General features: G+C 42.8%; 1 protein-coding gene across 28 annotated transcripts in view; it reads left to right on the plus strand.

Annotated features, from left to right (window-relative positions):
- Positions 1–22,379, plus strand: part of dock7 (dedicator of cytokinesis 7) — a 55,244-nt gene that overhangs the window by 30,244 nt on the left and 2,621 nt on the right. For 5 of the 28 annotated variants that reach the window (XM_034210758.1, XM_034210641.1, XM_034210697.1 and 2 more), the window contains 19 exons: positions 149–316; positions 575–714; positions 7,917–8,086; positions 9,000–9,178; positions 9,311–9,493; positions 10,934–11,069; positions 12,032–12,128; positions 14,509–14,605; positions 14,712–14,846; positions 14,959–15,111; positions 15,459–15,617; positions 16,238–16,338; positions 16,460–16,652; positions 16,742–16,885; positions 17,242–17,373; positions 18,183–18,197; positions 21,552–21,677; positions 21,800–21,889; positions 22,006–22,242. In XM_034210758.1, coding sequence (XP_034066649.1) covers positions 149–316; positions 575–714; positions 7,917–8,086; positions 9,000–9,178; positions 9,311–9,493; positions 10,934–11,069; positions 12,032–12,128; positions 14,509–14,605; positions 14,712–14,846; positions 14,959–15,111; positions 15,459–15,617; positions 16,238–16,338; positions 16,460–16,652; positions 16,742–16,885; positions 17,242–17,373; positions 18,183–18,197; positions 21,552–21,677; positions 21,800–21,889; positions 22,006–22,242 — 2,655 coding nt within the window. Of the gene's footprint in view, positions 1–148; positions 317–574; positions 715–7,916; positions 8,087–8,999; positions 9,179–9,310; positions 9,494–10,909; positions 11,070–12,031; positions 12,129–12,697; positions 12,716–14,508; positions 14,606–14,711; positions 14,847–14,958; positions 15,112–15,458; positions 15,618–16,237; positions 16,339–16,459; positions 16,653–16,741; positions 16,886–17,241; positions 17,374–18,182; positions 18,198–21,542; positions 21,678–21,799; positions 21,890–22,005; positions 22,243–22,379 lie in introns of all 28 variants that reach the window. The other 23 variants (XM_034210650.1, XM_034210709.1, XM_034210762.1 and 20 more) reach the window with 9 other exon arrangements.

A 22,379-nucleotide genomic window follows, 5' to 3' on the forward strand; every position in this document is an offset into this window, starting at 1 on the left:
AGGTTTCTTCATGACCTTAGAACATTCCAACAACTTTCCTTTCCAAGATTTTCAGTTCTTTTAACAGTATTCAGTCCAAATTATTTATCTGTGTGGTTAGGTATTTTCTCTAAAACCATGAATGATTGTGTCCGTTTCTTTCCTCCAGGTTTCCACAAAGCTTTACGCTCTGCAGAACCCAACCCTTGAGTCTTTGAGGCTTGACTTTTTGAGAATAGTGTGCAGCCACGAACACTACGTCACCCTCAACCTGCCCTGCAGCCTGCTCACCCCCCCCGCCTCGCCTTCTCCCTCCGTGTCTTCAGCAACTTCACAGGTCAGACAACAAGTGGGGATGTGCAGGGAAAATTCTGCAAACTTATTTAAAGGAATTTTAAGTTAGATGATCATGCGTGCACCTATACTAACTTCTTGGAGATTTGGCAGCGTAAAAAGGATGAGCAGCAAAAGTAGATTGTAAGACTGTCCTACAATAACATTTATATAATTTTGTTGTGTTATTTATGCATTTGAATTCATAAATTATTAAGGGTCTAACTTGTGTGGATGTTCTGTTCTCCCTTCTTTCCCATAGAGCTCTGGGTTCTCCACAAATGTCCAGGACCAGAAGATAGCCAACATGTTTGAGCTGTCTGTTCCCTTCAGAGAGCAACACTTTCTGGCTGGACTGGTTCTGTCTGAACTGTCCGTAATACTCGACCCAGAAAATGAAGGGTTAGTATGCTTAAGATATAAACTAAAGAAAAGGTCTTTGTATGAGTCAGAGCAACTTGAAGGGTCAAAATCATAGGCGGAGTTTGACATTTCCGCTTGGGGGGGCAAACCTTTTTTACTGACGTCAGTACACAGTCCCAACTATTGCGTGGGGTGCTACGGATACAGTAGCAATAAAGCCAGCGTTCACTGCACTGAGTATGAGTTTTCCACATACGAACACAACTCGTCCCGTCATGCACGCCTAATGCCCGCCGTACACACACACTCATATGGAAGGGGCGGTCTCTCCCCCCAACAACAGTGCATTACATAACTGTAAAACTTCATAACTGTGCACATCTTATACTTATTTGATAACTACTATATCCTTTGGTTACTTGAACACGCTACAATATTATTAACCAGTGTCCTACTTAGTGCAGAAGTAGACGCCTTTTTTTACGTTCCGCATATCTATCCACTATCCCCTCAGGTGACAGCTGTGCAGTTATGTCGTCCTCAATGTGAAGAACAGCAAGTTAGGAAAATCTTGTTCCTCCCATTGTTGACCGCAGCCAGTTCCGAATTCTCCTCATTGCAGAAAAACTTCTCTCTGAGGTGGCAGATCCGATAGGAGTCAGTGCCAACTGGAGCATCTTGTATACATTTGGATAGCTCTCCTTTTTAACAGTCTTTCGAAGATGCTCAAGGCTTTAACAAGGTCCATCTCTGCTCCAAGAAGGAGAGGGTGAATTTTGAGCGGCTGTGCGTATTTTTGTACGAGAGGTTCAATTCCATTTTTGTCACATTTAAACAGTGCTGCACATGCTCGTGCCAGGTCTATGGACTCTCCCGTGAATCGTCTGTCTAGTTCGTTGATGAGGGTGTCCAGCACAGGGAGATATAGGTGCTGCTGAAATCCAGCTGTATCACTCTGTGACCTTTGTGCGCCACTTTCATCAGTTTCTCTTTGGTCTAAAGTAGTTGTAACCAGGAAACTGTTGAGGGAGGTCGGGGGTTTTGTAGCCCGTTTTCTTTTGGGTGCAAGGGGACTCGTAGTCTGACACTCAACATCTGCATCCACAGGTGCTGCCACGTTGTTGTCCCGGCAGAACTGTTTCACTGATCCCCACATATTGCTCCACGTATCTGCTTGTCTCTGAGATTTGAAGTGCGCCTTCAGGTTGTCGGTAAGCGCCGCAGCTTCGGAGAGTGTGCAGCTGGAGGACTGTAGGGCCTTGTGCGTAACATGAATCACACGCAGTATGTCTTCAAATACCCTGTAATTGCAGAGTAGTGAGTTTTAACGGAATTTACAGATCGCCACTTGTACGCCCATCTTGTCTCACTTGGCTGTATTATTTCAGTTTGTTTCAGATTCAGTGATTTCTGCATTTCAATTAATCGATGATGGTTTAACGGCTCTGCAAATACAGAGTACAGTTTGTCAATGACGTTCAGGAATGTTTTCACGCTGCGGTTGACAGCACAACACTCCACAAGCACCAGATTTAGTTTGTGCGCCAAGCAGTGCACGTACACTGCGTATGGGTGGGTCTCTTTAATGCGCTGCTGCACACCAGAAACGTGACCAGACATGACGGAGGCACCATCGTAACTCTGGGCAACAATTGGGATATGTTTCAGTCCACACATCTCAAGTCCTTTGTTTATTGCTTCCACAATCCCAGCCGCGTTGCGAGATGCTGAGCAATCAATAAAACACAAAAAACGCTCCTTGATTTCAAGCTGCTCTGCATATCTTAAACACACCGATAATTGTTCCGTTTTGCAAGACCTGGCCTCATCTGCAATTATAGAACAAAATCCAGTATCCTGCACTTTCTCTACAATTTCTGCACGAACTAAGTTAGCGCATATGTCAATGACTTCGTTCTGGAAATCTGGGCTAGTCGCATTTGAATAGTTGGACTGCATGTTTTTAAAAGCAGAATCATACTTGGAGAAGAAGCCACAAACCTCAAGAAAATTCCCACACGACTCTGACTCGCTTCCCTCCCGATGCCCACGAAAAGGCAATCCGAGTTTGGACAACAGCCTCACAATATCAACAATTTTGCACAAATAAGATCTGTTCTTCTCAACATAATCTTCGTGGCTTTGGGAAAGTTTATCTGCAATAGATCCAGAAGATGCAGTCACTTTATAGTTATCCCATTTAACCATGCCCGGCGCCGTGGGAGGGCCAGGGAGGGCCAGGCCCTCCCATTTGACATTCCTGCCCTCCCCCAATAAACACGATTTTTATTATTTATTAAAAAAATATATATATATATTATTTTTTTTTATTATAAATAAACTCTGAACTGTTATGCTATGATGTATGTGATGTCAGATAGTAAAAAAAAAAAAAAATCCAGGCTACGTCAAATAAATTCATGTGTCTGTGATTTGTGATTTGTGATTCGTCCACATTTTGACCAATCACAGCGTCATACTCTGCCGCCTATTCTGGATTTGTTTATTGTTTATTGTGCATTCTGTAGATTCCCATTTCTGTTTGAATTACAAAATGGACATCAGAAATTGTCTTAAAAGGTCTAAGGATTTATTAAAACGAAATAGTTCCTCCTCCTCCTCCTCCTCCTCCTCCTCCTCCTCCTCCTCCTCCTCCTCCTCCTCCTCCTCCTCCTCCGTGCCGGTGCCGGTGCCTCCACTACAGACGCTACCTTGCAGCACATCAACAGTAGTAGCTACTATTGGGCCAGCAACCGAAACAGCCCCAGATGATCTTGGGGTTAATAAACCCAAGCAGGTGAAACTGGATCGTTATCCAGGGAGATTGTTTTCAGGAAAGAAGCGCACTTTTGCCACTGCATGGTACAACAACAGACCATGGCTTGAAGATGTGTTAAAAGCAGACGCAGCCTTTTGTTTCCCCTGTAGACAGTTTAAAGTAAATAGGCTACGTCTTCATCTGATGTGGCTTTTAATGTCAAAGGTTTTTGCGACTGGAAACACGCATTACAGACTGATAAAGGACTGCTAAGGCATGCCGCATCAAAAGAACACATTTCATGTGAGAGTTTGTGGAGAGAGAGACAGATACGCGAGGAAACAAATAAGGAAATTAGTACTTTGGTGCAGATCAGCTGGCACGGAGCCGTGTCAGCAGTCGTTGATATTATAGCCTTTTTAGCCGTCAACCAACTCCCTCTCAGAGGTGACCACGATTCACTCCACAGCATGTCCGAGTCAGGCAGTGGGCTCTTCCTATCGCTGTTTGAGTATACGCTGCACAAAGATGCAAAGTTGGCCAAAATAATGGAAAGCATTCTCCACACAGCAACGTACACCTCTCACGACATGCAAAATGCCATAATAGAACTAACAGCAGTTAATCGTCTCCGTCTCTACTATTTCTCTCCGAGTGCAACGATGAGGAAGCTGCCATCCTTAACTAGTGTGCCTTGCTCGTGATTTACCAGTGTATGTGCTGCCACGCACACAATGTTTTAAAGTGCTTTCTATGTTGCCCTTTATTTGTGTATGTATTTGCGATAAGTGTGCGTCTTTGCGCAATGCCGTTGGCCTTGCTGTTTGATATATATATTATGCCGCAGGCCCGCAGCACATGACGGTGTTGTGTGCCCTCCCATGAAAATCATATGCCCTCCCTTTAGATTTGTTCTGGCGCCGGGTCTGCATTTAACCATGCAGTTCAGATGGGCCTGGGAGTGTGCATGTTTCTCCAGTTTGCTGCTTAGTTTTTTCCAGTCACTCAGGCCATTTCTAAAGGAATCCTCCACACCGCTGTCAGTCTGGAAGTGGCGGCATGAAAAACAGAAGACGGCATCCATTCGTACTGAATATTCCAGCCAGGGATAGTTCTTGTAATAGTACGTGGAAAATGATCGTTTTGTTTTCCCAATCATTTTTTAGGGGAATTTGGATAAAGTAGGCTGCTTGGGACAGCTGTGTTTTTCCCCAAGATCATCATGACCCACTGACGGCCCGGCACCGGTGGTCTCCCTGCTGTGGGGTTAATGACGTTAGCTGGTCCTGCTAATCCAGAGCTCTCCGCTGTAGGGCTAACGTTAACTGGTTTAGCTAATCCAGAGCTGCTTGTTTGTGTGTCTGCCACTTCACATTCTGACGGCTGCTGGTTGGTAAGGTTAGGCTCAGTCGGTGGCTCTTCTGTTGTTGAAGCTTTACAAGACGAAATTGGACATTTAAAAAATCGGCGAATATCCATTACTGTTAATTCTTGTAATACAATAGCTGAATCACTTGTATGCAAAAAAAAAACGAGGGAACTTGTGTCCTTAACCTCACACGTCACACACACACACACGTCACAACATGCGACTGCTCAAAAATGAAATTATTTCAGACAAAACATGATATTATTCAGATTTGTATTGTAACAATCATTTTATTACATATATTAAAATATTGATATACGAAATATTTGTATTGGAACAGTTTTAGACTTAGTAATGCAGTAATGCAAAATCCGCCTATGGTCAAAATGGTTGAGTTTCTTCACATCATCATGTCACATACAAGGTGATTGTATGTGTGGTGGTTTGTTTGTGGGTGTGGGTGTATGTGACGCCGACAATTGAGCGGCCCGACCAAGCAAGGAGGCAGTGGCAGAACGTCCAAAAATATAACCCGGTGTGGGCATTTATTAAACGATCAACACAATGACACACAGCCTCAATCCTGCTGTTGTTTCCCTGAGCACAGCCTGCAGCCACCAGGATCTCACACACCTCTCCCAAACAGAAAAACCCCAGAGCCTAAATGCACAACCCAATAGGACACAGGTGAGGGGGGAGGAGACAACACAGGGCACCAGGTGCACACAATCAACGGCAACAGACATGGGGAAAGGGGAACACATTTCAAAATAAAATACAATAAACACTACATCAATAAATAGTATGTGCACAAATGCAAGGCCCGAAGCCATCAGTCCACAGTGACGAAGTTACCTTAGTCACATTTCCTTACCCCTCTCCCCAGGAAGCAGTGTCTTAACAGTCTTGGCTTCGGGACAACCAGTCAGCCACCCGGTTTGACTTCCCTGGCCGGTACTTAACCGCAAAGTCGTATGGCTGCAAGGCAAGGGACCACCGCGCGATGCGCATGGTTGCATCTCTCTCTGGCATTGGCCATTTTGCTTTCCTCCATGGGTCTCCACTCCACCCGGTGTTTCCTGGACTCCTCTATGTGCTGCGGAGTGGCTCTGACCTTCTCCAGCCTCAGCGGCCTCTGCACCGGATCCTCATCGTACACCTTCCTGACAAGCTCATCCACCAGGAGCTTCTCTGTCTCAGCTGTACTGTCTGCTTCATCTGGATTTGTTACCTTTGTGACGTCTATCCCCACGGCAACAACCTGCTTCCCCTTGTGCAGCAGGGTTTGAAGTCGACAGGAAGCTTCCCTTTCTTCCTCTCCCGGCGCTCCTGCTGGTTCTGCTGCCTGACGCGCTCTCTCTCCAGACGGATTTTCTCGGCCATTTTCACCCGCTCCTCCTCGGCTAGAAAAGCATCTTCCTCGTCTTTGATTTTCTTCTCCTCCTCCAAGCGTATCAGACGAGCCTCCTCCGCTAAGCGCATCTCCTCTTCCTTTCTCACCTTCTTCTCTTCCTCCCTCTGTAACCGGAGCTGCTCCTCTTTCTGCTCTTGCACCAATCTCCGGTTCTCCGCCAAGATCTTTTTTTTTATATATTTATTTGACAGGGACAGTGCACATTGATTGACATTTCTGTAAATGCGCCAGAGTTAGCCAACAGGCTATTTTTCGTCTGTAGTCCCTGGACAGATGTTAAAAGTCATCCTAAAAACAAAAATTCACTTCAAATAACAGGTAAATACAATCAGTAAAACAACATTCAACAGAGATACTTATATTATGATAAAAGCATATATAAAAACATAAAAACTAAACTAAAATATATATTCACAAAGCAGACAGATAGCAACAGGTCAAGGCACATGTACAAACAGAGCATTGTAAAGTACAGATTGTGTCAGTGTTGACAGAGCTGACTTTCCACTAACCATGTTTTTAAGTTAGATTTAAATAAACTGCAGGTGTTTTGTTCTCTAATCTTTACTGGGATTGAGTTCCACTGTTGTGCAGCTTTAAAAGAAAAAGAAGATTGGCTGAATGAACTCTTCCTTAATGGAACAACGCAGTATCCTCTTGTTGCAGCTCTTGTTGACCTAGTTACAGGTGTGCGTATGGTGATAAAATGTCTGAGCGGAGGTGAGGTAAGGCCGTGTATTATTTTGTACATGAGGCAAGCATTTGCATATCTCATTACATTTTCCCAGCTCAACAAGTTATATTTTGTGAGTATTGGGCAATGATGAGAATAAACTGACTTCTTGATGCCTCAGCGGCAGAGTTAGTGCCCGTCGAGCCTTTAGCCAATCTGCCGTCTTGCCTCCGGAGTCTCCGTTCCTCTTCCATCATGGATTCCCGTTCCTGTATCCGTGCGAACTGCTGCTCACCGGCTACCTGAAGCTGCATGAGTGATCTCATCATCTCCCTCAGTTCCTCCATCATTTTCACCTCCTCACTTGGTCAATCCCACTTCTGACACCAATTGTGACGCCGACAATTGAGCGGCCCGACCAAGCAAGGAGGCAGTGGCAGAACGTCCAAAAATATAACCCGGTGTGGGCATTTATTAAACGATCAACACAATGACACACAGCCTCAATCCTGCTGTTGTTTCCCTGAGCACAGCCTGCAGCCACCAGGATCTCACACACCTCTCCCAAACAGAAAAACCCCAGAGCCTAAATGCACAACCCAATAGGACACAGGTGAGGGGGGAGGAGACAACACAGGGCACCAGGTGCACACAATCAACGGCAACAGACATGGGGAAAGGGGAACACATTTCAAAATAAAATACAATAAACACTACATCAATAAATAGTATGTGCACAAATGCAAGGCCCGAAGCCATCAGTCCACAGTGACGAAGTTACCTTTGTCACAGTGTATGTACCCAATAAACTATCATGTATTGTAGAGAATCAAAAGTGCTATAATCAGGTTATAGTCTCTGTGTCTGTTGGTGAGAGATAAGTCTGTATGCTTGCTGACATGCATTCATGTGAGTGAGTTAAGGTTGTGCATGTGTGTCTTAATGTGAGTTGCTTCCCTTGTTCTCCCACCCAATGTGCTTTTCTCACGTGAAATTAAATTCAGTTTTGTTCTTGTTTGCACTGTAGCATGTTCGGCCTTCATAAGAAAGTGGTGAGTGTGGTCCATAACCTCCTGTCCAGCCACGACTCTGACCCCCGCTACGCTGATCCCGAGGTCAAGGCCCGAGTCGCCATGCTGTACCTGCCTCTCATTGGCATCGTCATGGAAACACTACCACTGCTCCATGACTTTACAGGTAAAACATGATATTAGTTACATTACAACACCCTTTATATAATTCATTCTTTAAAAGGCGGGTCTGTGTTTTATAAGTGTTCTTTAAACTACGCGAAAGGGAGATTATTAAATATATTATTCAATGCTTCAAAAAAACATACATTTGCGTGGATAAAGAGTTGCATGTTTTTAGAATATCAGTATGTGTGGTATTCTCAGTTCCACACACTGCTTTACCATGTCATCTCATGTTCTACTTTAATACAAGTGAAGAACAATGATTACCTAAACCACTTTAGAAAATCACAGATGAATATTTACTCACTGTCCCTGAAACCATTTGGCAACAATTTGGCCACTTCAGAGCATTTATCACACTGGGTGCAGGGCATGGATGTGTGTGCACTTGAGCACGAGGGTACCTCTTCAGCATTACATTGAGCCAGCAAAGACCCCTGTTACGACATAATGTGGCAAAATGCCAAGTAACCTGAGGTATTCAAACACACTCCTCTGCAACGTTACAAATGTGACCTACAGTAGCTTTATACTTTGGAACTCTGGAGGTTATCATTTGAACTGCAAAGAAACATAATGAACTTGCTGATCTCTTGCCTCAGTTCATCCCTATTTGACCTCCCCTACCCCCACCCCCACCGCTTCCTTAGTGAATGAGACTCATCTAGACCGGGATCTGGTTTTAAAATGACCCAGTGATAAATGTTTGAATAATCGCAGAATAAAATGTGGCCTATTTTGTGATATCTTTTCAAGTAGTTATTATTAAATAGTATTTATTTCTAAAAATGCCATGTTATCAAAGTGTCAACATCCTTATTATTTTTCCATTCTAGATAAAGCAATTCCCCTTTTTTATTTTTATATTCCTGTTAATGATTGTATTTTTTATTCTCTTATTTTTGTCTCACTAGAGTCCCATAACCAGTGGGGTCGGCCGGGCTGTCCCCAGGGGGCAGCGATGGGCAGCAGTGGGGAAGAGGCTGAGGGAGAGGCTAACAGCCTGATCAACCAGACGGTCGCCGCGGCGATAGCAGGCACCGCCACTCCCACCCCAATGTCCCGACCAAGTAGCTTCTTGCTCAACTCGCAGGTATCATTCATCTGCAATTTATGGAGCAGTCCTACTACTGTACGTCATTACAACATTTGGAGGCGTTTGTCTTTTTATCATACCTCTTTCTGTCCTTCCTCTCTGTTCATTTCCCATGGTCCATTTCTCCAGGCGAGTCGTCCGCATGGTAGCTTCTCGGCCGAGTCGAGCCGCAGTCTGCTCATCTGTCTGCTGTGGGTGTTGAAGAACGCCGACGAGCTAGTGTTACAGAAGTGGTTCACAGACCTGTCGGTGTCGCAGCTCAACCGCCTGCTGGACCTCCTCTACCTGTGTGTGTCCTGCTTTGAGTACAAGGTGACATCAACACACCGATTAACCACTGCATGGTTGCCCAGGAGCACACAGAGGGTTGGGTACCCATTGTCTCTTGAGTGTACCTTCTCCGAAGTTTTATGTCCCACAAAATATTATTTTCCCAGTTGGACTGATAGTGAGGTTTATAAATGAAACTGTATACTCATATCAGCCATCATATGTGACCCGCTCTATCGAAATCAGTCGGAAGTCGCAACGGCTCATTTCAAAATAAACGTGGATTTGCGTAAAGAAATAGTTTTTCGGAGTTCGGGTGTTTTGTTTGATTTTAAATAAACAAAGTCTTGGCTTTCAGAATATGAAACTTTTATTACTAAAATCACACGATAAATACATTTTCTAAGCTTGTAAAGGGAAGATGACAGCTCTCACTCGCCACTCTGCTGTTCCGCAGCGCTGCTTCCCCTCCCTCCGCTGAAATTATGAACGTAAGGCGTATAGTAATCATAGATAACACGGCAGGGTCCGTTACAGTTTGTTTTCATCTGATTTCAATTAAACAAAGTCTTGGCTTTCAGAATATTAAACTTGTTTCGGCAAATTCAGATGATAAATACAACTTTGAAGCTTGTAACGGCATAATTACAAGCGGAGAACGGAGTAACTTGACGTCACAGCAGGCCTAACAACAGCCGGTGTTTCTCGTGAGTGTTTTCCCCTGGAAACAAACACAATACACACGCAAAATTACAGAAACACACACACACACACACACTCGCAAGCTTCCCCCAGACCAGTAATCCAAACGAAAATATCTTCCCTCCGGACTATTTTGATAATTTGCTAATAATCAATCAGATCGATCCAGAGAAGAGGAAACTTTAAAGGCCTTTCTCTCAAAATGATGACTCGGTGACAGTTATTATATAATGGGACATATTTCGCTTAATATTTGGAGAACAAAAACAATCCTGATATCATCAGAAAGCTAGGAGTCTCCTCTTTCCAACAGTGTATACAACTCAAAATGTGTCTCCGGGTCAATGCGACTGATTTCGATGGAGCAGGTCACATATGTGATCACAACAAATGGGAAATTGTAGCAAAAAGTTAATACAGGTCAAACAGAAAAAGAAAACTCAAAACTTTACTGTGGACATTTATATTCATTCATGAGAGAGCAACGACTATTTCTTACATACATACATATTTGTCCAGATTTAGTTTTACATTTTCTAAATCTTCTAAATAATGTATGCACAAACCTCTTCTAAACATTCTTTCTTTCTGTGTGTTTTACTTTCTGCTATGCTCTGTTTGCTGTCTGCTTGTCGATGCTTGCACATTTGCTTGTTTGCTCCTAATCTGCCTTGCTTGCTGAGTGCTGTGCTGCAAATAACTTCCCCGCTTTGGTTTCTCTGTCCGTCCACTCATCCTCTGCCTCATGGATACAAGGCCCATGTTGTGTTCACCATGCAGGGGAAGAAGGCGTTTGAGCGGATGAACAGCCTGACCTTTAAGAAGTCTAAAGACATGAAGGCCAAGCTGGAGGAGGCCATCTTGGGCAGCATCGGGGCCCGACAGGAGATGGTGCGACGCAGCCGCGGACAACTAGGTGGGGCTAACACCTCTCAGCAAATGCTCACACACTATATCTGTATACTCTGAAAGCAAACACAGATGAAACATTGAGCCAGGTCCCCTATTATGCAAAATGCACTTTTTGATGTCTTTTATACATAAACATGTGTCCCCGGTGTGCCAGGGAACTCACAAAGTGTCAGAAAATAAAACCTTCTCCCTTTTCCTCCGTACCCACATCTCTAAAAACGGGGGTACAACGGAGCTGATCCAGATTTGCGTCCGATATGACGTACTATCGGAAATGTAGGCTGGCTTTACGCCCACGGCCCTATCAGAAACGTTGCTATCAGAAACAATAAGCGACATGTTTTGGAAGTAATATGGTCTGTGTTTACATTAGCAAGCATCGCTAACACTCAGAGCTAACGCTGTACTGGAGAGACTATGTGTAAAAAAGCAGGAAATAAAAGGTACTCACCTTGTGGTAAACCCGCAAGAGAAAAAGCATTTGAGCTCCATACTATTTGAGAAGTAATCCTTGATGTGCTTTGGAACATGATATGGCGTTTTAATCACGGCGTTTAGCTGAGTATCTGGGTAGAATTCTCCTGCATGCGCTCTCCTCTCTCTAGAGCTGCAGACCCAGAATCAGCACTTCTCTAATAGGGCTGAAATAGAGGCATGGCTAGAATGGGTGATCTGTTTGGTATTTTGAGCAAAACACTTCAGAGACATGTTTTTTATATATCTGAGACCTATAATATATTCCTAAAAGTAGTATAATAGGAGACCTTTAAACAAAATGATGCTAACACAAGAAGTCCTAAACTACAGTATATCCTGCTTTCCAACCTGCACACACTCATACTGCTGTGCACTTTAATAGCACTGCAGATCAAACAAAGTTTCAACCAAAGTCAATCACGTTTCACTGTGTACACATACGTTCTTTCACCACTAATACAAAAGTAAATGATGTTCTCTTCCGTTTAGAACGAAGTCCATCTGGCAGTGCTTTCGGCAGTCAGGAAAACCTTCGATGGAGAAAGGACATGACCCACTGGAGACAAAACAGCGAAAAGATGGACAAGTACGCTTTTTCTCTAACTCTAAATCCACCTTCCGAATTCTAACTATATGTCACATAATAAACCTCAAAGAGTCAGCTCTTTGAAGGAACACAGTATTTTAAGTGCATACACTTTTTGTGCTGCACAAAACCATGAATGAGTATATTAATGTCCATACCCACTTATATCGCCACCTTTAATAAATCCTTTAAAGCCTTACAGATAGATACATCTTGAAGTGTGGAAAACAATCCTTTAATCTTCTTATTAGAATATCACAAACGATGTCCACTTCTGCCAAAGTTAATTTATAGTTTTTTGGTTATTTCCAATTCTTCATTTGGATTTCCATAGCAACAGAGCAGAATGATTTATTTTGCCTAATGTTTAATTTAACATGTTTACCAAGCAATTGCAGATATCTGTGTTGCATGCACAAAAGATACACTGCTTCGTGCAATGCTTGTTTTATTTCGTATTTCATATTTATTTTATTTATTCGACTCTCTGTTTCTTGTTGTAAATTCAGCTCCAATCTTTGTTTTCTGTTCATTTCCATGTGTTCTCTCACGTTGCTGTGTTTATGTAGGAGTCACAGATCAGTCAGGTATTGTATGGTCCACATTTGCTGTGTGCTCCTTTAAATTCCCCCCGCTTAAGTACAGTAACTCAATCGTGGTGTATTCACATGCCTGTGGGAGGTTGCAGTGGACACAAAATGTATGTATTACATTTGGATCAGATTCCCCCCTGAATCTAACCCTCCTTGTCCCTTTTTGATCCTCCTTGGCTTGAAACTGATCACTCCTGATAGACCAATATCATGATTCATTTCTACTCCATTTTGATTTCTTCACACATGCACATGAATACACCAACAGAGACCACCTGTTTATGGTTCTGACCCTCATCATCATTCCCTCTCTCCTGGTAATCATGTCTGTCTCGGGGTTGGTATTGGTTGCAGTGAGTCTGTTTTGCTTTTTAACCAGCGTGCTTTGCTTTGGGTTCTGACTCGTGTGTCTCCCTACAGGACAATGTAGCAATAGTTCTTCTTGTAATGAATACTTTAATGCTTTACGACTGAAAGCCAGTCCTGATATATTTGCATATATTCAAACATGTAGGACAGGTAAATATACACAGCATTTATCCTTAATGTTCCACCTGTAGGCCAGGGATGGATTCCTTAGCTGTCCTTGTTATATTATGTATATCCGTTTTGGCTTTAGTTGACTAAGAATACTTTAGTTGATAAGTTCATATTGAATTACTCTTTTTCAAGTAAACTTATGAACAAATCTATTGTAAAATCAAAAGTGGTTCTTTTGCATGATTTGTTGATGAAAAACTTTGTTCTACAGATCTGTTGATTAACTAAACTAATCATTATTGACCAAATGTGTTATTCGACAAATATTGTATTTAGCCAGGGACAGTCGTACTTCAAACCTCTGAAGTCACAAGTTTGCACTAGCTGTTTACATATAGATCTGCATGCATTGTTTCTGTGGATCATTTGCATAGTTTAAGGTCTGCACTTTCAGTGTAAGATTTATTTTAATATAGATAGACAAGCAGCTTTTTTGTTTAACACTAGAACCGCCAGAGGTCGCTGTATACCTAAAACCGCCAATGGGTCAAATGTAACCGCTATTGATTTTCAAGGTACAATTTAATTAAATGTATCATGTAGAACAGTGAGTTTTGATCGCACACACATTGAAACTTATACCAATAGAATTTGTGGACTCTCAGCTTTTCATATGATATAGTTTGTGCAGATAGCATGAAGTATAAAATATCGCTACCAGTGCCGATGTAAACGCTTGGTGTTAGACTTGTGTTTTCTTTAGGTACAAATCTCTCTATCTCTCTCTCAATCTATCTCTCTATCTATAAGGAACCGCAGTAGACAAAAGGCGTTGCTATAGCAACACGTCATGTTTACGCTGCATTTTCTATGAGGTAAATATTACCCGCTGGCGGATATAGGTATAAATGGCAATTTTTTGGGCGATTTTTTCAATCTGACTTCATATTGACCATTTTTAACAACAGATGGTGCTACGTAACATAACACCCTTTCAGGAATTGTCACGGACTGGGAGACTTTAATATGTTATTGAAAAAAAGTTACATACAATCAAAAAACAGCTGCGGGTAAAATTGACCCGTTGGCGGTTCTAGTGTTAAAGATATCATATTAAATTGAATGCAAACAAGCATATAGGCTAGTACTCTACTCGGCACATCTTATCTGTTTATTCCACACAAAGACTATGAACTAGGGCTTGAATATCGTGACAGGAACCTCATGTTAGGCTGTACAGCATTATCATCGCAATTTGGGAGGTGTGAACCATTTTGTGACAGAGTTCTCTGTTCTGTTGACTGTAGGACCAGAGCAGAGCTGGAGCATGAAGCACTCATCGATGGTAACCTCGCAACAGAAGCCAACTTAACTATTCTTGATACTTTGGAGATTGTTGTGCAGGTAAGCAAGGGAAAGGACTTTCTTTATATATTCATGCATGTGAATATGCAAAAATATATATCCATAAACCCTGCCTTGCTCTTATAATGTGTCCCTTTCCCTTCAGACGGTATCAGTGACAGAGTCTAAGGAGAGTATCCTGGGGGGGGTGCTGAAGGTGTTGCTCCACAGCATGGCCTGCAACCAGAGCGCCCTTTACCTCCAGCATTGTTTCGCCACACAGAGGGCGCTGGTGTCTAAGGTAATACTTTAATTAAAGTGATACATTTCAGGTCTTCCTTGCAATTTCTTCCAGGGCTTCATACTTCATTTGTATCGTGTCAATATGTGTGTGTTTCTGTCTGTCGGTGCAGTTTCCTGAGCTGCTGTTCGAGGAGGAGACGGAGCAGTGTGCTGACCTGTGTTTGCGGTTGCTAAGGAGCTGCAGCAGCAGCATTGGAACCATCAGGGCCCACGCCAGCGCCTCCCTCTACCTCCTCATGAGGCAAAACTTTGAGATTGGCAATGTAAGTACAACTGAAAACTAAAGGTTTACAACCCAACATGTTGTGGTGTTATTTTGATTGGAACATTTGAACATAAAGCTGGGATGAGGGGTTTTTAATGTTTAAACCCATCATCCACCCCAAAAACCTGAAGTGTAGCTTCCATATAGCTGCTGGTGATGGTTACAAATACAGTTGTCTGTACCACACTTTTCACAGACAGACCTTTCTGAAAATGATTGCTTGACTAGAAATGAAATTTGCTCGGCAGAACGCTTCCTTTTCAGTCCGTATCTGTCACACAAGAGCCACAAGCCTAACAAATATGACTTGTTCAACCTTTCTTCTCTTTGTGAATGCACTTTCAGAACTTTGCCAGAGTGAAGATGCAAGTGACCATGTCCCTTTCTTCGCTGGTGGGAACGTCTCAGAATTTTAACGAGGAGTTTCTGCGTCGCTCTCTAAAGACCATCCTCACCTACGCAGAGGAGGACCTGGAGCTCAGAGAGACCACGTTCCCAGACCAGGTACTGAGCTATCCATAAAATACATTTTAGCTTCTGTCCATCACAGTGTAAACTGTGACTGACTTATTATTCATACTAAATTAACAGATTTTGACTTGTGGTAGCAATAACTCAAGATCTCTATTAATCAGGGTTCTTACGGTCATTAAAAACCTGGTAAAGTCATGGAAATTCAAAATGCTAATTCCAGGCCCTGGAAAAGTTATAGAAAACAATATTTTTCCCATAGTTTTGGAAAAGTCATGGAAATGTAACTAAAGTTGCATCAAATATAATTAATATTTTATCTAATCGCCGAAATAGTAATACTATAATGATAATAAATACTGTATCGTATAGTAATGAAACGTAAAATGGCATTTAACTGATGAGGTATTTTGCTGCTGAGAGATTTTAGTTGCTTTAGCCTGTAGAAGCTAGTAAGCCTATTTGATTTGTTTTAGATAGGCACAACATGTATTAGACCTTATTTTCCTGTTCCATGTTAAAATAAACCATTTTCAGTGGTACCGCTGAGAAAGAGTAATTATTTTGGTCATGGAAAATTAGCTAAAGGTCATGGAGAAGTCATTGAAAATCATTGGTGAAAAAGTGTATGAACCCTGATGATCTGAATCCAGGTCCAGGACCTTGTGTTCAACCTGCACATGATCCTGTCCGACACGGTGAAGATGAAGGAGCACCAGGAGGACCCTGAGATGCTGATAGATCTCATGTTCAGGTAAGGAAAACAAGCACACTCCCACCTCTTAATCACTTAAACATGTATTGCTGCACTGTGAGCATCCTCATCTCTCTGTCAGTGTTTAGTTCTTATCTTTGCGATGTGTCTGTGTCTCCAGGATTGCAAAGGGCTACCAGACGTCTCCGGACCTGCGGCTGACGTGGCTTCAGAACATGGCGGGCAAACACTCGGAGAGGAACAACCACGCTGAGGCGGCCCAGTGTCTGGTGCACAGCGCGGCTCTGGTGGCCGAGTACCTGAGCATGCTGGAGGACCGCAAGTATCTGCCTGTGGGCTGCGTCACCTTCCAGGTAGGAAAAGCACTGGGTGCATGGTGTAGACATGCCTGGAAACAACGGTCTGCTGATGTGTGAGCTTCTATATGTTCATTCGTATACAGAACATTTCCTCCAACGTGCTGGAGGAGTCTGCAGTCTCTGATGATGTGGTGTCACCAGATGAGGAGGGCATCTGCTCCGGGAAATATTTCACGGAGATCGGCCTGGTGGGACTCCTGGAGCAGGGTGCTTCCTCGTTTTCCATGGTGAGAAGGGTAGATGGGTCATAGGTTGAATGGAGGTTGACAATCATGCAAGTGGCTTCCTCTTTCTCTCACCCAAAAAATGCTTTTTGCTACGTATCCAAAATATAGGTCTTATAATATATGTACATTTGGGAGTAACTTCCCAGATAGTAACATGCAGTATATTCATCATGAATCATCGTATCAAAGACCTTTAAGCTAAAATAAATGTACAAAGGCTGTCCGATGTTTTTGGAACTTTTTAAATGAGCTTAATTTAGCCCCTAATTCTCTTAAAATCCCTAATTTAAGCGTTGGTATTTTTTCTATCACTGCTGATTGTATCACACTAACGTTTGTCTTGATCTCCCCCCCAGGCGGGCATGTATGAGGCGGTGAATGAAATTTACAAGGTGCTGATCCCTATCCATGAAGCCAACAGGGACGCAAAGAAGTTAGCTACCATTCATGGTAAACTGCAGGAAGCCTTTGGCAAAATTGTGCATCAGGTAAACACACACACACACACACACACACACACAATGTGAATTCATTGAGTATTAAAAACAGAAAAGCATGTTCCAAGATGATCACACAATATGAACACCGAAAAAACGAACTAACACAATCACACAAATGTTTAGCACTGCTACATTTCTCGCATGTATTATGTGTGTCCCATTTATCGGACCATGTATATTCAATTCCTTCTGGCAGGATCTTATAGAAAGAGAAATGTCACACAATGAATGTCATGTATAAAAATGCTTCAGAATACTTCTCAATCTTCACGGCCTTCACACAAATACCGCAGTAGCAACACCAGATACTGGAAATATCCTGTTGATGTTGCTGCCTAGCACAACACAGCTTGCATGGTGATATTATTTGGCATTTTATTTCCTGTTTACATAATTCTAAATATTAATCAGACACCTCGCATGTTTGATATGTCAAGTGTGAGACAGGATGCATGTGTTGAGGGAAGGCACTCCTGCTGTGGGTTGTTTTAAAGGTGTGTGACTCCTGATGCCGATGTTAAGTTACAGCGTGGGTTAAAGTCGTCTGGGGGGCAGAGCAACTCTTCTCTAATAGCCAACAATTATTACAAAAAAAGTATCCATCATCTGTACTATAAGTGGCTATTTTGTGTTTCTGTCAGTTGCTCTGTTCTCCAGCCCAACAGCTAGTCACCTGGATCAGTATTAAAGAGTCCTTTCTCCTTGCTGTGACATCACTGTGTGTGCGAAAGCAACACTGTGTGTGTGGGGTGTTTGTGTGTTGTGTTCACTTGTCCTGTATTCTCTTTGTCACACAGAGTACTGGCTGGGAGGTAGGTGGCTAAACGGTTCCTGCTTGGGCCTGCTCGTGTTTTCATGTTTCTATTTGACTCTCATCTCTTTATTTACTTGCTGTGGGCACTTTGCTTTGTGACATACAGCCACTCCATTAACATCTGCAGACAGTGTCCCCTGTCTGCCCCTTGCTGTACAAGCAGCATCTTCCTCACTCATCTCCCTCTCTCCTCCTTCCTCCTCCTCTTCATGTTCAAGAGGAGCTTTGTTTTTATAACAATGTTGGCAGGCTGTGCATGGAGCCACCGTGTGTGACTCAGTGTCAGTGAATGCATCACCTGCACACTCCCTGTCCTCATCTCCTGTCTGTGTGCTGCTGTGTCAGTCACCACACACTCATTGACTGACACGCTGTCACATTACATCTCATCTTCCAATCACAGGGCTCGATTTCAGTGTGAAGGGTATCTGTTCTAGCCAGTGGTCATCTTCGACACACAGCAATAAATGGAGAGTTCTGCAGACTTGAGTTGAAGCTGGAACCAAATCCCTGAGGCGTTCAGGTTCAACTGTCAGTCATCTCAGGATTTACCTGATTATCCCTTTTTGATTTCCATTAGTTTTTATTATTGCCCTTTAATTAATAGTTCAAACTAAATCGACCCCTGATTTTTTCTTTTCCATCCATTCTGTTCTTCCATTAACAGTTTTCACCTCTGAGTCGGTATGGTATGTTGCATGAAATGGCCATAGCACTCAGAGAGAGCATGCTGCGTTTCTGAAGGTTGTGGACCTTAATTTTCTCACTTTTCGTTCTTCATAACTGACTGTCTCTGCATGGTCTGGATCCTCCACAACCACTTTATGTTCTTTCTCAAACTCAATTCAGATCTTTTTGTTGTTATGTATTTTGTTTTTTGAGATTCTCTGGGGGAACCCAATCCTTATTAAAATTTGCTCTGTTTTCTCCTTTTTGATTACCCTGGTTGCCGACCCTTCCTTCCCACTTTACTTAATTTTGTCTTGTGGTAAGTTCTTTAGTTTTTAAGGGCCTTTTTAAGAAAAACAATATTTTTGATGGAGCAGTTGCAGTGAGCTTCCTCGAGCTTGCAGTTACCAAGGGCGATTATTAAAAGGTCCCATGTCATGGCCATTTCCACTGATCATAATTCCATTGTTGAGGTCTACTAAAATAGATTTATATTGTGCAATTTTCCAAACTCACATTGGTTTCTCATACAGCATCTCTGTAAAGTATGTGTATTCACCCGGTATTCACTCTCCTAAACGGCTTGTTGGAGACATTTCCTTCATACATTGAGTAATAGGGGGAATAATCGGGCCGTTCGATGTGTGTGTGTGTGTAGAGGTGTGTGTGGTTGAAACGTAGCAGCCTGCAGTGGGGAACACAGTGAAGGCGGTGTACGCGCTGGTGCTGCACTTCTCAGAGGCTGCCTCCTGATGCTGCAGCCATTTCATGAAGTGAAGGAGGTTTTACAAATAAAAAAAAAGCTCTACACCCCTTGCCGCAATGTCCTTAAAATGAAGTCTGAGTTCGAAATATATCTCAAATAATGTATGCACTGCCATTTCCCACATAAACATAACAGTCTGCGATGAAACGGTTGTCTCCTATTGGCGCACCGGTAACTTTCTCTGCGCACGAGAGGCTGAGACCTTATGCTAACCAATTTTGATTTATTTTGGATGAAATAATATGACTGGTAGGCTATAGGTGTGAAAATAAAATAAAAAACGTTTTCTTTTGATAAAATATTTTTATATAATTATAATTCTGCAAATATTACGATAAACTCACAGCTATTTCGCACCTACCGGTACCGGGCCGCGGACCGGGGGTTGGGAACCCCTGCCCTATGCTGTACGTATCTGGCATGAATCGCTGAAAGGTTTGGGAAGCTTTGTTTTTCGTGAAAGGCTGGCAGAGGGTGCGGCCTCTGGGTATTCCACGTCAGAGTACCCAGGAAGTAAACAATGGAAAAAGAGAAATCTCCAACGAGGCGTTCTGGGGCAGCACAGACAGGTATTTTCTGTGTTAGAGTTTTACTCGCTACAGGGTGTACCTTGAGGGTTTTTGACTGCAGACCGTTTACATGCAGAAAAAGCTACATAACAACAAGGGGACGGGTAATAACCGGAAAAGCATGACATGGGACCTTTAAATGGTATTTTCCGAGCAAAGCAAACATGCGCAACCCATCCACAGCTTCTCCCTTTCTCTTGTTCTATATATACACACACACACACACACTCATCAAAACCTGCTGTGCTTTGTGACTTTAAGTATACTCTATACAGTGCTTTATGGATGCATGCAGAGGTGTGTGCAGAACACAGGTCAGAGTTCCTGGATTGAATGGCCATTGTTCTGCCGCTGAATGCAAATACATCCTATAATATCACAGAGTTAAGGCATCAGTTCAGAACAGTCAGCCATTGTTCTGCAGAGCCTCGTGTTCAGTGTTTCGTCTCTTCTCTGTCTCTGCTCATTACTCTTGTGACTGATAGAGTCGAGTTAGGTCTGCTAAGGTCTTCCCTCCCATATGATGCAAACATATAGAAGTCAGAGTTGAAGTTGTTTTCAATTGAACGACTAATGTTATTTAGGAGTATTCTTAGACTTGTTCATGGCATATTCTGCTGGCTGGTAGATGAATATTGTAATGAAGGTTCTTCCTGTTACCCTGAGGTGGAAACTCTCCTCTGTGTACTGAGTTTTAAAACCCAGAAAAAACCCGCTTATAAAAACTATAACTTGTACAGTGAATGCCAACATGTAATAGCTGCTTTATACTGTGGTAACCTGTGACGGAGGATGATCTGGAGGCTGTTGACCTCCTGTTGGCTGCTTCCTGTCCGACCCTGGTAACCACGGACAAACCACTGAAAGAGACTGCAACAGATCGGACAAATTAAGCAGCAATGTCACTCGCATTCAGTCCCACATGTTATTATGAAAGCTTTTTTTTTATGAAAGGATGAAACCTTGCTTTTAATTTTATTCATTTTCTGAATGCTAGGACTTCTTGTCCCTAACATATCACACACACACACACACACACACACACACACACACACACTGAAGTCTGTCATTGTTGGATGGACTCATTAGAATATGAAGCCAAGAAAGCGCCATTTGGTTGCAAAATGCTTACTGGTCAACCATTATTATAGCAACAGTGATCTTCATATGAAGTTCTCCATTGTTTAGGTTCTGCGCTATATCCGTCTGTTTTGAACAATGGCGTTTTTTAATATCTAAAGTTGTTTCATTTTGACTCTGGAATAAAACAAACACATTTGTATATGTATTTCATTCCTCTTCTTGCTCATTACTGACATGTATGTCCCTCTGCTCGCAGCTCGGGAAGAGAATGTTTGGTACGTACTTCAGAGTCGGATTTTACGGGTCAAAATTGGGCGACTTGGACGAGCAGGAGTTTGTTTACAAAGAGCCGGCCATCACTAAGCTGGCAGAGATCTCTCACAGGCTAGAGGTAAAGTCCACCGCGTAGACTCTAGATTTATCTTTAATACCATTATTCCCCGAAAGAAAACATGTCTTTGCAATGAAGGATTTGAGTAAAGCCTAATGAGGATCTTTGCTGTTTTTTCTCAGGGTTTCTATGGAGAGAGGTTTGGAGAGGACCAAGTGGAGGTCATCAAGGACTCCAACCCAGTGGACAAGTGCAAGCTGGACCCAAATAAGGTCTGTGTGCAGAGTTTACACATTCCACATTGTTATTCTAACTTTGAGTCTGAGAATCTTTATCAAAGTGAACTCAGCCTTCGAACTAAACCAACCAATACCTTTTCTTTCTGCAGGCTTTCGTCCAGATCACGTACGTGGAGCCGTACTTCGACACGTACGAGATGAAGGACCGCATCACTTACTTCGACAAGAACTACAACTTGAGACGTTTCGTCTACTGCACTCCTTTCACTCTTGATGGGCGGGCGCACGGGGACCTTCACGAACAATATAAACGCAAAACCATCCTCACCACTTCCCACGCCTTCCCCTACATCAAGACACGCATCAACATCATCCACAAAGAGGAGGTGGGACCCTTCATTGTATAGCTACTCTGACATATAACCAACCCGTTAATAAGGGTTTATATTCACAACAGACAGTATCTTATCTCTTACTGTGGAATGATAGCATTCTGGAGAGAAGTGGTGATAAAAGTGAGTTA

This window comes from Gymnodraco acuticeps, unplaced genomic scaffold (genome assembly GCF_902827175.1).
Source record: "Gymnodraco acuticeps unplaced genomic scaffold, fGymAcu1.1, whole genome shotgun sequence".
Taxonomy (NCBI): domain Eukaryota; kingdom Metazoa; phylum Chordata; class Actinopteri; order Perciformes; family Bathydraconidae; genus Gymnodraco; species Gymnodraco acuticeps.